Below are 16,585 nucleotides of genomic sequence, written 5' to 3'. Positions count from 1 at the left end.
GGGCACCTAGGTGGCTCAGTCGGTTGGGCATCTGCCTTTGGCTCAGGTCATGATCCCAGAATCCCAGGATTGAGCCCTACTTCGGGCTCCCTGCTCAGCAGGAAGCCTGCTTCTCCCTCCGCCCCTCACCCCACTCATGTTCTCTCTCTCAAAAAAAATTTTTTAAAAATCTAAAAAAAAAAAAAGACATTGGCATTAAAAGGTGCTTATTAATTTATTTGCAAAGGAATTCTACTACAAATGAAAGAACTGAGTTGGGATATATATTTTTTCAATTAATTAAAAAATAGAAATACTGAGGTGCCTCGCTGGCTCAGTCTGTGGCACATGGGACTTTTGATCTCGGGGTCACGAGTTCAAGCCCCATGTTGGGGGTAGAGATTACTTAAAAAAAAAAAAATACTAAATTATGGTACAATGAACTTTGCCAGAAATTGTTGCAAAGTAGAAAATTTTGGTTTTGTTTAAAAGTAGGGAAAAATTAGGGGTGCCTAGGTGGCTCAGTTGGTTAAGCGGCTGCCTTCGGCTCAGGTCATGATAGCCCCGCTTCGGGCTCCCTGCTCAGCGGGGAGTCTGCTTCTTTCCCTCTCCCTCTGTCCCCCACCCCATGCTCGCTCGCTCTCTCTCTCTCAAATAAATAAAGTCTTTGAAGAAAAAAAATAACCTGTCGTCTTTCATGTAAAAATTACCCAGAATTCTGACATAAAAGACAAGTCTCTTAGATGATGATGATCTTAACTATAGTAGAGCATTGAGTGTATAATTGTAATTATTGAGTTTTTTAAAGTCCAGACAGAATAAGGCAGTATAGCCATTCCTGAAGGCTGCAACTCAGTAAACTCTTGCCAAGGTTTCTCTGAAAAGGAAGTGATGGCCATACTCTAAAATTCACCAAAATATTTTCCAAAGCTCTTGGAAAGGGGCGCCTGGGTGGCTCAGTTGGTTAAGCATCTAACTTCAGCTCAGGTCATGATCTCAGGGTCCTGGGATGGAGCCCTGCATCAGGCTTCCTGCTCAGTGGGGAGTCTGCTTCTCCCCTCTCTCTTTGCCCCTCCCCGTGCTCATGCGGCTCTCTCTCTCTCAAATAAATAAATAGAATCTTTAAAAAAAAAAAAAAGCTCTTGGAGACAGTGGTATAAACTGTTAAAAGAGTCTAGGCTCTGACTCAGATCTGGGTTTCAGGTCTGATTCTGGTTAGTAACTGTGGGCTTTGGGGCAAGTTACTTAACATTCTTTAAGTCTTACTTTCCACTTCTATAAAATAGAGATAATAGTTGTGAAGACGAAATTAGATAATTAATAAAAGCACTCTTAGTATAGGGTCTGGCACATGGTCACTGCCCTAAAAATGGTGGCTAATACTGTCAAAGCTATTCCTCCTTGGTTTGACACAGTGCTTTGAGAATGAGTTGAAGTAAATAAACTACACTTTCTTCTTCTGTCTCTCAGACCTTAAGTCAAGTCACAAAGTGGTGTATTTTGCTATCACTACACAAAATCCAAAGAGTTCCCTTACATTAATTAAAACACTGTTTTACTGTCAAATCCTGGTCCTTCAGGCTGTTGGAATCTCTTTGGCGAGTGGTTGTTCTGTATCAGAATCACCTGGAGGGCTTGTTAAAAACAGTTTGTTAGCTGGGACAACTGGGTGGCTCAGTTGGTTAAGCATCTGCCTTCGGCTCGGGTCATGATCCCCGGATCCTGGGATTGAGTCCCGCATCGGGCTCCTTGCTCAACTGGGAGCCTGATTCTCCCTCTCCCTCTGCCTGCTGTTCCCCCTGCTTGTGCACGTGCTCTCTCTCTGACAAATAAATAAAATCTCTAAAAAATAAAATAAAAATATAACAGTTTGTTAGGCCCCACCCTCAAGAGTTTTTCAAAATTCAGTGGGTCCCAGATGGGGCTTGGAGAGGGCCTTTCTTCAAGAACTTCTACCCTAGGCCTAGGAGAAATAATAAGCTTCTTTGGGCTGTAGATCTATTCTTGTAATAGAGCTGTTCAAATGCAGACAGGTTCTGAAATTCTTTCAGTACTCCCTCCTATTTCATGCTTTAGTGCCCTACTCTTATATCATCCTCCTAAGGAGTTAGATGGAAACTCATGTGGATGAATAAAAAGTAACTGTCAGTTTTTAATAGGCAGTCATGTGAAATCTTACAGTTTATATTAGTGTGACAAAAGGCATTTCATACATAACTTCCTATGGTATCTGATATTGGCATATAAAATTCAGGGAAGTTACTTGCTCAGAACCATATGTAGGAATAGCTGCCTACACAGTTTTGAAAATTCCACAAAGGGCTCCCTGTTCTCAAATGCCTCTTCTCACTATTAGTGATTCCAGCAGTTACTATATCATCTCTGATTTTTTTATTCCACAATTAGGGGTATGGTTTAAAATACAGGAATAACCCTGATAAAAACAACCCATTGAGTTTATTAAATTTACTCAAGGTTATCCAGTATATCTTTAAAACAATATTCAGTTTATATAAGCTCTCCTCTCCTCCCACACACAAACAAATCAAATTTTATCCGTTTAATTCCTTTCTAAGTAGGGAGTGTGGATGAAAACCTGCTTTAACTTTTGCCTGTGTGTGTTTGGAGGGAGAGTTAGGGTAAGAGAGAGCTAGAAGATAGGGAAGGTAAGGGGGAAAGCATCAAAGTGATGAGGACCTAAAATGGGGAAGGGTGCTTAGGGAGGGGAGCATTTGGAAAGGGGAGACTGAGAAAGCTAAGCTTTCCTTTTCATAATTCCCGAGTCATCTCTGGAGTTGTATTTAGTTATCCGAAGTTTTAAGTTTGCATCTTTTGTTCCTAGATACATTGACAGTCTATTTAGGCTCCTGAAACTTGCCCTGCCTTTTCAGTAGTTTCTTAGAAATGCTTGGTACATATTACCACTGTTCCCCTAAGTGGCAAATGCAGGATTTGTGTCAAGACTTAGGGCTTCAGACCTTGAGTAGTGTCTCCTAAGCTGATGGCCAGAGCTAACATGAGTGACAGAGGGAGCCTGACTGATAAGGAGGTCTCAGTGGCTGCTCACAAAAGCAAATGCCCACCACAGTAAAGTATCATAAGCATTACCGAAGATAATTTATTCATTTAATTTGTCATATTGATATGTTAAATTATAATTTTTAAGCTGGAGTTTCCAACATTCTGCCATGTATAAAAAACAGACTTATTTGTGGTCCAGGCTGATTTGTAGTTGTTGGTACTGTAACTCTAAAAAAGTTTTTTAAACCTTCTCTTATGTATAGGGTGAAAGATTGAGTCATGCAGTAGGCTGTGCTTTTGCGGCCTGTTTAGAACGGAAGCAGAAGCGGGAGAAGGAATGTGGAGTGACTGCTACTTTTGATGCCAGTCGGACCACTTTTACAAGAGAAGGATCATTCCGTGTCACAACAGCCACCGAGCAAGCAGAAAGAGAGGAGATCATGAAACAAATCCAAGATGCCAAGAAAGGTACAGTCTGTTCTGCTACAACTGCAGTTATTTAAGCCATTTTCCCCAGCAGGTTAATATTTGGAAGCTCGCAGGGTAAGCTTTCTCACAGCCAGAGAGGACTCTTAGCAATATATGAAGACCTTCAGAACAAAGCTGAAAACCTAAACAAAGGCCTTTCCTTTAGAGTGGCTTGTTTTGTGGCTTCCGAGGTGTTTACCATTTCCAGTACCGGAAGCTGTCTGGGGAGGAGGCTGAGCATGCATTTGAAGAAGCTGCACTGAGGGAGCCCGACTGACAAGGAGGTCTCAGGGGCTGCTCACCAAAGCACAGTGCCCACTACAATGAAGTATCATAAGCTTTACTTAAGATAATTTAGTCATTTCATTTGCTAGAGTGATATGTTAAATTGTATATTAAATTATAATTTTAAGCTGGAGTCCCCAACATTTTGCCTTGTGTAAAAACAAACTTATTTGTGGTTCAGGCTAATTGGTAGTTGTTGGTACTGTAACTCTAAAAAAGTTTTTTAAACCTTCTATTACCCCCCATGTTTAAAAACAAAATTGGGGAAATCTACATCCTGGAACAGACTTCTAATTCTGATGCATCTGATCTCTCTGAGAAGCAAATGCTACCAGTGACCTACATCTTGAAGGAAGAAGTACAAGTTCCAGGTTCAGGCTGCAAAGGGCCCACTGATGGCGATGCTGGGTGCAAATGCAGAGGGAGATTTCACAGCAGCGCCCTTCGTAGTAGATGATGGCTGTGTTTTCGTGCTTCAGTGAAAAAAGTCCGTGGATTTTGAGAAGCTAACCCGTCTTTTTCCCAAAGCCCTGTTAACTGTAGTGTGTGATTTTGCAGAGTTGGTGAATTTTTTGCAGGTACACATGGCAGCATAGCAGAAATGCCTGTGCCAGTTACTCAGGAGTCTGTTGTCCAAAGTCAGGTTTGAGTGTATTGCAGAACTAAGTGATCGGGCTTAGGGAAAACGCTTCTGCATTCTTGTGTACAGCTAGAGTTGAAACTAACAAGGAATATTTTGGAATTAAACAATTCAGTTTAAATATACATTAATAAAATCTTGCTTATTTTTTACTATATCCTTTTAGTTCTAAACCAGCCATTTTAGAGAACACCATTAATCTACTACTGACCCAAACAACTCTGACTCTTAAGCCAAAAAAAGATACATATTTTATTTGAAATTAAATTCTTGATTATGATTTTTTAAAATTTCTTACAAACATTTGCACCAGATACCAAAGAATAAAAAACACCATGCTATTTTTATCAGAAAATTTAATATGTATAGCTATTATTTAGTGTGCTTCAGTGATTTTTCAGACTGAAAGCATATTCTTTAATACCACCAAATAATACTCTTTGCTGCACATAGCACCTACCAAAGCGGTTGAGTCCTAACACCTAGAGGATTACAAGCAGAGGCGGATAAAGATTTACCACAATCAGAATGGGACTCAGCTGGTGCTCACACGGAAATAGTTTTATATTTAGGTATAATCCAATTTAAAATTTTACTTCTCTATGCTTTTATTCTGATGAGCCACAAATGCACATTGTGATTTAAACACTCCTTTATGACATTCTTTAACATCTAATCTAACATACTTGCTTGGACCTTTCTGACCCTGGCATTCCCAAAGTCCTCTCTCTCCCAAAAAACAAGTGAACAAGCATTGAAAACTATGAATCATCATTCTTTAAAGGACCTCACATTAGGAATTCATAGGTGCTGGTTTGTTTTTTTTGTTTTAATCTTGGTCAGAGTCTTCAAGTCTTAAGCTATGAATCATTGCATGAGAATCAAAGATCTAATATTTGTGTCTTAGTAGATATGCCATGACGTGTAGTAGGATGTTAAACCTTTTATCTGTCTGAAATGTAGGAGATCTGAGCCCTGCTTCTAACCTGTCCTTTAAGAGACATTGGGAAGGAGATGGGTAAAAGGACCTAGGAGGGTTTTGAGTTCCTCGGCTATATAAGATGGAATTATTTGAAGACTGCTAAGGTCCTCTTTCTCTTGACTTTCTTGAGCTGAAACAAATAAGACAGTTGTTGGTTCATCGGCGGCCCCTGGCAGTACTGCCCCACCCCCGTCCTCTCCCACATCTCCCACTTCGGATGCCACTGCCGCCCTGGAGACGAGCAATCCTCATGCCATCCCGCGTCGGCATGCACCCATTGAACAGCTTGCTCGCCAAGGCTCGTTCCGAGGATTTCCTGCTCTCAGCCAGAAGATGTCACCCTTTAAACGCCAGCTATCCCTGCGCATCAACGAGTTGCCTTCCACTATGCAGAGGAAGACTGATTTCCCCATAAAAAATGCAGGTAATGCAGCATCCACCTGACTCGCTGGTGCTCTAGCACTGAAGCATCATCATCACTTCCAGTGCAGACACTAATCCCACCAAACTAGCCACCCCCTCTCTCTGAGGCTGGTTGATGGTTATATGTATCTCGTGTCATTACCCACTGGGAGAAAACTAAGGTTCATGGAGGGGGACATGAATTGTTTATTTCTTTTCAACAAATAGGTAACAGCCACGATGGGAATTCGTAGACTGAGCTACAAGGTTTGCGGTTTGTCCTGATGGAAGTACACTACCTCTCAGCCAACCTGCTTCCAAACATCAGGGGTCTCGAGTTTCCGTTCTTATTCTACCATTTGGGACCCAACAGAGAATTAATTTAAAAGGCTTTGGAAACACATCTATTCAAATAGCATTAGTGTCAGTGTACCAGAAGAAATGGATAAGTGCTCATTGTCCTTGTGGCTTGTTGGCTCCATACAGAGGAAACTCTAAACGGGTTTCCTGTTTAAGTCGAGAATCTGTTGTTCATCAGAGACCGTGGGCTTGCTCACACATATCCGTTACCTTCCAGAACTGCCACACAGACCTTTGTGTGGCCCCTGTACAGCTGGGCCAGCCCTGGTAGCTCTGTCCTCATCGTAAGACCCGGAGCTAAAGTGTCAGATCTGGTCAGTGCTTTCATTGGGCTCTTTTTTACTTTGCTCTGAGACATGTCGAGCCAGTGCTCTAACAGGATATGAGGAAGCTGTGTTTCACTAAGACACTCCCCACTGATGATACATAAAAGTCCAGAGAGTTAAGTTTTTTTGACGTATGAAACTAGACCTACACAACAATTGGACTAGATGATTACCGAAGCTCTTTCCAGCTCTCAGCTCCTGTAAAAACGGAAACTCCAGATGCTTTCAGGACCTTGTCTTCAGTTCTCCCTCTGGAGCAGATGGGAAACAAAAACTATTCTTTCCATAGCTGAGCAAAACAAAGGTTCAGCACACATTATCAGCTTCCCCAGTGACATAGAAGTATCCCAGAGTCAATATTAAGAACAAAGGCTCTGGAGTCCTGGACCTCAGTTTGCCTTTTCATATTATCACTTGCTACTTTGGTGTTTTTTGTTTTTGTTTTTAGAGCGGGGGTGGGGTGTGGAGTGGGAGAAGGGACACAGAGAGAAGGAGAGAGAGACTCTTAAGCAGGCTCCACGCCCAGCATGGAGCCTGATGCAGGGCTCAGTCTCACACTCTCCCTGAGCTCATGACCTGAGCCGAAACCAAGAGTTGGACGTTTAACCGACTGAGCCACCCAGGCGCCCCTATACTTGCTACTTTGGAAAAAAAAAATGAGTGATGACATTGTCATGGCTTCTTACAGAGAAAAAGGTAGAGCTGCACTGGTGCCCCTGACTTTAACCCACTTCCTGACAGAGTTACTAAGTGGCTCCAGAACTGTACTCAGACCTTGGGAACTAGTTGGAAGACAAACAGGTTGCAGATGTCTTCCAGAAGGATCTAGCTTAACTGGCACAAAAAGAGAACACCAAGTTCTCAGTAGTTTCACACAGGAAGATACTTCTTAGTACATGAATTGTTGACATTTTATATCAATTTTTTGAAGCTGCTTTTATAGCCCCACTTGACAGTTGAGACTTTTCCTTTCACAAATAAGGGATGTGTTATAAAATGCCACCTTGTGTCATACTGTTATATTTCAGGACTATTCAGTTTTTCTGTCTGGAGCCATTTTCTGTTTGCCTTGCAGTGCCAGAAGTAGAAGGAGAGGCAGAGAGTATCAGCTCCCTGTGCTCACAGATCACCAATGCCTTCAGCACACCCTCCGAGGACCCCTTCTCATCTGCCCCAATGACCAAACCAGTGACGGTGATAGCACCACAGTCTCCTGCCTTTCAAGGTGTGTGCCCTCTTGGCCCATTCAGTTGTTCTCTTTGACGCTTGTACTTCTATGGCACAGCTCACTGACTCTAGATTGGCATCCTGAGTTTCCCAAGAGCTGGTCAGACCCATTAATTTCCCTGTCTGATAATGTCTCAGAGTCATTAATTCCCCTATTCCACAGTGTCTTTGTGCTCTGTCCCCACTCCGGTTTCCTAAAATGTCTGCATTCATCATTTTGCTTGTACCTGTCATCTTTGATCCCATTCTGTTAGGAGCTTTTGTAGTCCCCAACCCACTGCTTTATTTGCCACTTAACTGTTAAGAGTCAGAGTTTCCAGCTAGCTCGCTAGAAGCAGCAGTCATCAGAGTTGGTTCCAATGTATGCCTTTTTTTTTTTTTTTAAGATTTTATTTATTTATTTGTCAGAGAGAGAGCGCACAGGCAGGGGGAGCAGCAGAGGCAGAGGGAGAAGCAGTTCTCCCTGCTGAGCAAGGAGCCCAACAAGGACTCGATCCCAGGAACCCGGGATCATGACCCGAGCAGAAGGCAGATTTAACCTACTGAGCCACTCAGGCATCCCACCGTGTATGCTTTCTTTAGCAGAGTGGTTCTCAACCCAGGGCAGTTTTGCTCCTTTTGGGGAAAATTTGGCATTCATTGGTGACATTTTTGGGTGTTACAGCCTGGGAGGGGTGGTTGCTACTGTCATATGCATAGAGGCTAGGGATGCTACTAAACATCCTTCAGTGCACACGATAGCTGCCCTCGCAGCAAGGAATTATCTGGCCCAAATTATCAATAGTGCCAAAGTTGAGAAGCCCTGGACTCACCTAGTCTCCACCCTGTCACAAGAGGCTCATAAAGAAAAAGGCATTTCTTTTGGCTCTTTAGTTCATTTCATCTTCTATAACAAGTATCCTAAAATTTGCCTTCGTAAAGGCATTGAGGAGTTACTAAAAGTTGTTGTTTTCATAGATGCCGAGTTAATAGTTGGTATTGACTCTGAAGTCCACAAAGAGTCTATATATAATTTAAATTACAGACTTCTAGAATTTGAACTCTTATAATCACCATTTCTTCATTTCTTTTGAGAAAGAGCTAAGAAGTTTTGCTGTGGAGACAGTACCCCGTTCCCGTCAGGAAGCTACTACATGCTTTCCTTCAGAGTCTCTTTTTAATAACAGAAACAAAAAAAATCCATTATAATCATGTGCACCAAACGGCTCTTCATTTCATCTAACAAATATTTGTAATACCTATAATAGGCACAATTTATTGAGCACTTACTAGCACAGTGTCTACCATATCTTGGTAAGGACTCATGCATTTTCTCATCTCATTTAATCCCCACAACAACCCTTTGAGGTAAGCATTACAGATAAGGAAGATGAGGCTCAGAGAGATTGAGCAAATTGCCCAAATGCACAGCCAGGATTTAAACCCAGGTCTTTCTGAATATCGTACCTGTTACATTCTGTTGCCTCTGTGCCTATTTACAATGGGATGTACAAAACTGAATAGAACATAGTCCTTTACCTGCCTTTAAGGGGCTCCCAGTCTATGGGAGCTGTAGTTGTTAGTTGATAGTTCTTAGGACTACAAAACTTTTAGACAAGCCTGGGGTAAATAGTACCAATGCCATAAGCATGGTTGCCTAGTCTTAAAGAGGGAGTGATTAAAGCAAAGGGCAGGGGAAGGTGCCTGCTTGTCTGCTCCAAACTAAATATGATAGAGAGCTGGACTAAGGAATAGAGACTGATGGATTAGATATCTGGAGTAAAGGAGCAAGGGTTAAGAGATTTTTAATAAAAAGAGAGGAAAGAATAGTAGTACTTTGAGATATGACCATTCCTGAGGGGAAAAAAATCTTAAAAAAGAGAGATGAAATTAATTCTGTAGTGAATTACAAATTTATTAAGCAAATGAAAACATATTCCAAGTTTGATTTCTCATTTATAGTATGAGTATACCAGCTTTATGGGGTTTTTGAGAGAAATAGGATGATGCACGCTGAAGTACTATTAATGAAGTACTATTGATGATCATAAGGGATCATTATATTTAACCCATTGTTATTGTTGGCATAATTTGATCTTTTGGAAAAGTGGTAGGAGAAGGAAATGCTTTATCTACATCATTATGCCAAAGGCTAAGCTATATCTAGAATAGATTTTCGCTGCTTGTAAGACAAAGCAGCTCTGTTCAACTTAATTGGAAATTGTTTTTCTAGGTTTCATTCCCTCTCCCCCTATAGACAGATTTTCCTAGAATGGTCATTTGACTTTTTTTTTTCAGTATAGCTATTTTAATTACAACCTCTAATTCCCTTTTTGCCAAAAGGTTTGTGTATCCACTGCAAGATGGCATGGTTATCCCAACACCAACTTTTCTGTCTTAACCTGTTCCACCAGTATCGCACGTTGGCCTGACTGACCCAGCTCCAGGGGGTCGCCCGTCCACCCTGCATGAATTAACTCCATCGATGTTGTCTGCTCCCATTGTAGCTAATGGCACTGACTCAGCCTTCCATGTGCTTGCTGCTAAGCCAGCCCATACTGCTCTAGCACCCGTAGCAATGCCTGTGCGTGAAACCAACCCCTGGGCCCATGCCCCTGATGCTGCTAACAAGGGAATTGCAGCCACACATTCGGGTAAGGTGGCCACGGATGGTGGTGAGGATTCTGGGATCAGATGAGTGACGCCGATTAAGAAATCAACCATTTACCTGAGTGGGAACCAGGGAGAAATCCTTTTAGGAACAGTATGTTTCCCTCCTGGAAATACACTACTATTAGGAAAGGATGGTGAAGGAGAGGAACTCAAGAGATTAGATTTGATAGTTCTTAGGACTACGAAACAGAATCACCCCCTAGAGCTTTCATAAAATACAGATTCCTGGGCCCTGAGTCAACCACTGAATTTGGAGATGTGTGGACATGCCCGCAGCAAGGGGGTACCCCGCTTCTTATGGTGGCAGGCTACAGAAGGGCTGCCGAAAGTACTTCATATTTTTCTATACTTTCTAGTTTTCCTATAGTGAACATTTGTTAACTATAAAATCGGAACAAATTTTAAATAGTAATGAAGGCAGTTCACCTGAAGGATAACATGTGTCTTGAAGCAAGACAGGGACCACGAGGCACATTGCCAAGTTACTGGTTATTTTCTTTTTATTCTGTTAGAGCAGAAGGTGAATCACCTTGGGCCCTTCAGAGCATGTGCAAGCTGGTTTCTGTACCATGGAGGAGCCGCAGCAGTAGGAAAGGGTTTCTGATGCCAGCCAGCTGCCTTCGTTCTGTGTAGCCGAGCCCTGTCTAGACAGCTCCTCAGCATGGCTGAGACAGCAGCATGGTCTGACTGGTTCCCTTTGTCCTAAAACAACCCCTCCTTGGCTGGTAATAGAGGCTTTTCTCCCACCGGCCAGAACCACAAAGTATCCCATTGAGGGACTTGTTCCACATGTTAGGCTCATTCAAGTAACCAAGGTTATCGGGAAAGAAAAGAAACCCCTAAAGATTCTGATTCGTTTGTCTCTCTCCCTCTTGTTCGTTCCCAGGGACCGAGTGGGGTCAATCTTCTGGTGCTGCATCTCCAGGTCTCTTGCAGGCTGGTCACAGACGCACTCCCTCTGAGGCTGACCGCTGGTTAGAAGAGGTGTCCAAGAGCGTCCGGGCGCAGCAGCCCCAGGCCTCAGCTGCTCCTCTGCAGCCAGTTCTCCAGCCTCCTCCACCCACTGCCATGACCCAGCCAGCGCCGCCTTTCCAAGGGAACGCATTCCTCACCTCTCAGCCTGTGCCAGTGGGCGTGGTCCCACCCCTGCAGCCAGCCTTTGTCCCTGCCCAGTCCTATCCTGTGGCCAATGGGATGCCCTATCCAGCCCCTAATGTGCCTGTGGTGGGCATCACTCCCTCCCAGATGGTAGCCAACGTGTTTGGCACTGCAGGCCACCCTCAGGCCGCCCACCCCCATCAGTCTCCCAGCCTGGTCAAGCAGCAGACATTCCCACAGTATGAGACGAGCAGTGCTACTGCCAGTCCCTTCTTTAAGCCGCCTGCTCAGCACCTCAACGGTTCTGCAGCTTTCAATGGTGTAGACGATGGCAGGTTGGCCTCAGGAGATAAGCACACAGAGGTTCCTGCAGGCACCTGCCCAGTGGATCCTTTCGAAGCCCAGTGGGCTGCATTAGAAAGCAAGTCCAAGCAGCGTACTAACCCCTCTCCCACCAATCCTTTCTCCAGTGACTTACAGAAGACGTTTGAAATTGAACTTTAAGCAGTCTCTATGGCTTATGTATTTTGTCTGTACTTAGCAAGGGGGTCAAAGGAGCAAAGAGAACTTTGTGTTCCCAATCAGTATACTTTTCACCAATCCCAAAGGTCCCAAGGCATGTCCAGGCAGAGAGTGCTAGGAGAGGTGATTTTGAAAAAAACGGAAAAAACATTCCTAGAGAAGAGTTGTCTTGCAGTTAGGCTAAAGAAGTCAAGGAAATGTTTCCCTCTGTCCCCCTCCTACTCCCTCAGCCCCTTACAAATCTCTGGCAACAGAGAGGCAGAAATATCTGAACAGGAATCTGTATTCAAAGCACATTTACTGGAATTTAAAACACAACGGGAAGCAAAACAATCTCCCTTTGTTTTTCAGGCCATTCACCTGCTGCCTCTCAGTACTGGCCTGTCTTAGAGATCAAGAACATGGTGGCCTGTGCTTGGGCTGGGGACGGGAGGCAGGCTATGTCGCCAGAATTCCCAGGAGGGCACATCAGCAGCTGCCCAACAGAGCTATATTTTAGGGGCAAAGTTGAGCTTCCACTTTGAGTAAGAATAAATATTATAAATATATATATCAAAAAAAAAGCCAAAATCTTTATTTTTATGCATTTAGAATATTTTAAATAGTTCTCAATATTAAAAAGTTGTATGAGTTGTAAGTAATCTTGCCAAAGGTAAAAGGGTTAGCTGTAAGAAATTGTACATAAGATTGATTTATCAGTGATGCCTATTGAAGCGGAGAGAGGAAAGGTTGGGAGTTGCAGACCGGGTCCCTAGCTTATCTGGTATCATTCATTGTAAGTAGCACATTGCAGCAACAATCATGCAAATGACCAATACAGTCACTAGGTTGTAGTTTTAAAGAAAACGAAAGAGCAGTATTGTCCTGGTTTTAAACCTGTGATGAAATTCTAATGTCATTATTTTAATGGAATCAATCTAAATACTCTATAGAGAATATGCATCTTCTTTCCTATACTGCTGCAGTTTATGTTAATCCTCTACTTAACACTAAGGTGACAATGACAGAATCACATCCGTCGATGGGGAGCGCAGGCTACTGTGTTGGTTTGTCATGTGGGTCTTGGTGGGTCTTGTTTTGTCCTTTAGGTTTTGTCCCCACGAGTTTTGTGGGGATGGAGATTCTAGTTTTATTAGCTGTGTGTGCGTCTGTCCCCCCACGTGGTGAGCAGAACGTCCTGTTGCCATGGCGGCCTCTTGACCTCTGGTAACAACGTGAGGTCCCATCTCATTCTTACTTTTGAACGTTGGCCTTACAATCAAATGTAAGTTATATATATTTGTACTGATGAGAATTTATAATCTGCTTTAACAAAAATAAATGTTCGTGGTAGAAGCTTTTGCCCATGAAGGGCTGGTCTTTCCCCTTTTCTTTATTAGCAAATGTGTTTACTTTTAGTTCTTTTTGGTCTGTTCTTGCTCCGTTCTGCTGCTGCTACAGAACTCTGGTTTGGTGGCTAGAAAATCTTTTATTGGGACTAGTATATTCTTTATTATTGAAGTATAATTGGCATACAGTGTTACCGTTTCAGGTGTACAACATATTGGTCCAACAATTCTGTATACATTACGCAGTGCTCATCACAATAAGTGTGGTCACCATTTGTCACCATTCATGCTATTACAATATTATTGACTATATTCCCTGTGTTAGACTTTTCATCTCTGTGACTTATAACTGGAAGATTATACCTCTGGATTAATCCCCTTCGTCTGTTTTGCCCACCAGGACTCGTATATGCTTAAAATTCACTTTTGTGTTTCTGCTCTAGGCTTTGGTTGACCCTAAGCATATCTCTGATGTCAGATTCTTGCTGCTCAAAGTGTGGTCTGGAACAGGAGCATGGACTGCACCTAGGAGCTGAGTAGAGGTACAGAATCTCAGCACCACCCTCCCCACCCCCAGCCTAGTCATCAGAAAATACACTGGAACCAAGGTTCACCTTCTGAAGGGTCCTGCTGGAGCGGTGAGTCTCAGCCTTGGATACATACTAGAATCACCTGGGGAACTTTTAAAATCCTCACACTGGCCCATACTCCAGGCCAATTAAATCAAAGTGGTTGGGGGAGGACCCCAGGTTGTTTTGTTTTTTGTTTTTCAAGTTCCCAATATGGAAGGGGGTTGAGAACCACTGGTCTAGCTTGAGTGTTACTCTTTCCTGTAACCTTAGCCCACTACTCTGTGACTAGTTCTGAGAAGAGCTAGCTCACCTCAAACTTACCTTCTGAATGATGTTGCCAGTTGGCAAGAACTGGGGAGTCCAAGAAAGTAGCCCTTAGTTTCCAATTTGTATAGCAAACCCAGCCATGGTAAATGAAAGGGGATCCTCCTCTGTATTTTTTTAAGTGGAAAGAAAAAAATACCTATGCCCCTAATCCATGTTTCCTTTGTTGAATGAGAGAGAGACCAAGAAGTATCACTCAGCCATGATGCAGTTTGTCTCTTTTCCAACCAGTGTGTTGGTAGTAAAAGCTTTCCCTGTAATGCCTGTCTTTCTTATGTCCCAGAATAACCTGTCACTTAGGTCCAGCCAGTCCTCTGGAGGATGTGTAGGTTAAAGTGGAAAGGGACCTGGAAGCTCATTGAATCCAGGCCTCTTGTTTAGCACCGAGGAACTGGAGGTTCTGAGAGATGGAGAAGGACTTCTTCCTACTCAAACCATTTCTGAAACTACTTCATTGTTAATGTATTGCCTTCCCCTCCTTTGTTCCCCTGTCCTGCTGATGCCTGTTTTTTAATAGTCTGGCTCTGCCTCACAGATTCCTGCTTGGGGAGGAGAGGCTCCCAGCTGGTCACTGTACATAGCAGGTCAGCTTGCTGCAGGGGTGAGGTGATCCTCACAACCAGGCTCTGCTTGTTGGCCTTAGGAGGAGGGCTTCGGGCACTAGCTTCCTGAGGAAAGTAAGGAGCACCCCCACCTCTGGCATGCTCCCATCATCACCTGCTGCTCCTTCGTCCCACATCGTGTACTGAGCCTTACGTGCCGTATTCCACTTTGGCAAGAGCTTTCACAAACATGCCATTAACTGGACATACAGGTGGCAGTTGAAGCTGATTGCCACACTGCCTGGAAGGGTGAGGTTGACTAGAGCAGTGAACCACTGTTTGACCCTAGAGGAGATGGGAGTTCTAGCAGGGAAAAATGGCCCGACACGGCAGGAATGAGTGTGCCCCGTGTGAGATACATGTTAACTCTGAAACCATTACACACACCCCCACCCAGCTTTAAATGAATCGAGAACCCTGGTAGCTTGCTTTAGAACCCAGTGAATTGATCCTGTATGAAAAATGATAGAGGGAAGCCGTAAAGGGTGTCCTTATCCAAGCTGACTCCTCGTGCCGGCGAGCTGTGGTGCCAGCGGCTGCCGAGGCACGGCGGGGCGCGGCGGGCTGAGAGGCCCATTCTCTGAAGGGTAGAGCCCTTTGGCAGCCCGAGGCCACGGACCAGGAGTTGTTTCAGGACTGGGGCCGCGGCTGGCCTTCATCCCTGCCGCCGGACAGGCTGAGCGTGAGGCTGGACGCGGGAACAGCTAGCACAGCAGAAGCTGGAGTAATACTCATTGCCACAGAGCTGGGCCTGCAGGATCAGATCACAGTTGGCCAGCTCAGGCTGATCCACACACTCCCTGCTCAGGGCCCTGGGCTGGGCGGGCAGTGCTGCGGAGACAACCAGGGAGAGACAAAGGGGTAAGGAAGCTGTGGAGGCTGAAAAGTCCCACCTCCCCTTTCTTTGCCTTAAGAGGAAAGCAGCAGAACTGCCAGATTCCCAAAAAGCACAGTTGCTCTGTACTCTTTTTTTTTACCACCTGTGTGCATCTCCTACCCCCGCCGCCGCCGTGGGCCTCATCTGGGCACGCAGTGGTCCTGCAGCCTCAGCCCAGGGCAGACTCTCAGGCACTGACTACACATGATGACACCTCTTGAAGTTAACTCCCTACCCTTGCTGTTGTGACCTGAAGAGCTGAGTGACAATTGCCTTAGCCCCTGGATTGGGAAGGGAAGGTGGGGGGATCAGCCCTAAGTAAAATTTTGAGTTGGGCCAGAGCTGTCTTGTCTCTTTCTCTCACTGCTGATTTCCTCTAACCTCAAAAGGTTTGTGCCTTCAGTAGCCCCAGTTTATCTCAGTCACTTCATTCCCCATCTTCCCAATTTTCCCACTGCCCCCCGAGAGAGCAAGTGACCATTAGGCAAGGCGATTAGAAGAGCCTAATGAGCCATGGCTCGAACACTGCACTAAACACAAAATGCTCACTGCTGCCCCCTCTGAAAGTGCTAGGAGCTTCGGGAACTTAAAAATCCCTGTGAGAGGGCCACCGGGCTGGCTGGGTCTGTAGAGCAAGTGACTCTTGATCTCAGGGTCAGCAGTTCAAGCCCCACAGTGGGCATAGAGATTTAAAAAAAAAAAAAAAAAAATTCCCTGTGGGTGTTTTATTCCGCTGCTTCATCTTAGGACTGAAGTGGCCTCATCTAGTTAACTTCCCTTTTCTTTCTGGAAGGGGCTCTTGTGACTCAGCTGGACTTAGGCCTGAATAGCACCTTCCCTAAAGTCAGACCTCCTGGGGCTTATCTTCATCTCCTCTCCCCCTGCTTCCTCCCAAAATACAACGAAAAAGATTATACCTC

At 44.2% G+C, this 16,585-nt stretch overlaps 2 protein-coding genes across 28 annotated transcripts in view; one reads left to right on the top strand and one right to left on the bottom strand.

Annotated features, from left to right (window-relative positions):
- The window catches only part of NUMB (NUMB endocytic adaptor protein), a 190,448-nt gene extending 177,151 nt beyond the window's left edge, over positions 1 to 13,297 (top strand). For 10 of the 14 annotated variants that reach the window (XM_078053905.1, XM_078053907.1, XM_078053909.1 and 7 more), the window contains 5 exons: positions 3,264 to 3,468; positions 5,506 to 5,799; positions 7,539 to 7,688; positions 10,084 to 10,323; positions 11,229 to 13,297. In XM_078053905.1, coding sequence (XP_077910031.1) covers positions 3,264 to 3,468; positions 5,506 to 5,799; positions 7,539 to 7,688; positions 10,084 to 10,323; positions 11,229 to 11,944 — 1,605 coding nt within the window. In that variant the 3' untranslated portion in view covers positions 11,945 to 13,297. The remainder of the gene's footprint in view (positions 1 to 3,263; positions 3,469 to 5,505; positions 5,800 to 7,538; positions 7,689 to 10,083; positions 10,324 to 11,228) is intronic. The other 4 variants (XM_036117863.2, XM_036117856.2, XM_036117866.2 and 1 more) reach the window with 2 other exon arrangements.
- PAPLN (papilin, proteoglycan like sulfated glycoprotein) overlaps positions 12,511 to 16,585 on the bottom strand; it is a 34,765-nt gene continuing 30,690 nt past the window's right edge. For 13 of the 14 annotated variants that reach the window (XM_078053894.1, XM_078053885.1, XM_078053889.1 and 10 more), the window contains one exon: positions 12,511 to 15,619. In XM_078053894.1, the coding sequence (XP_077910020.1) occupies positions 15,444 to 15,619 (176 nt within the window). In that variant the 3' untranslated portion in view covers positions 12,511 to 15,443. The remainder of the gene's footprint in view (positions 15,620 to 16,585) is intronic. The other variant, XR_013440770.1, reaches the window with a different exon arrangement.

The sequence above is a fragment of the Halichoerus grypus genome, chromosome 8, assembly GCF_964656455.1.
Source record: "Halichoerus grypus chromosome 8, mHalGry1.hap1.1, whole genome shotgun sequence".
Lineage (NCBI taxonomy): Eukaryota > Metazoa > Chordata > Mammalia > Carnivora > Phocidae > Halichoerus > Halichoerus grypus.
This window is presented reverse-complemented; position numbering and strand designations above follow the sequence as displayed.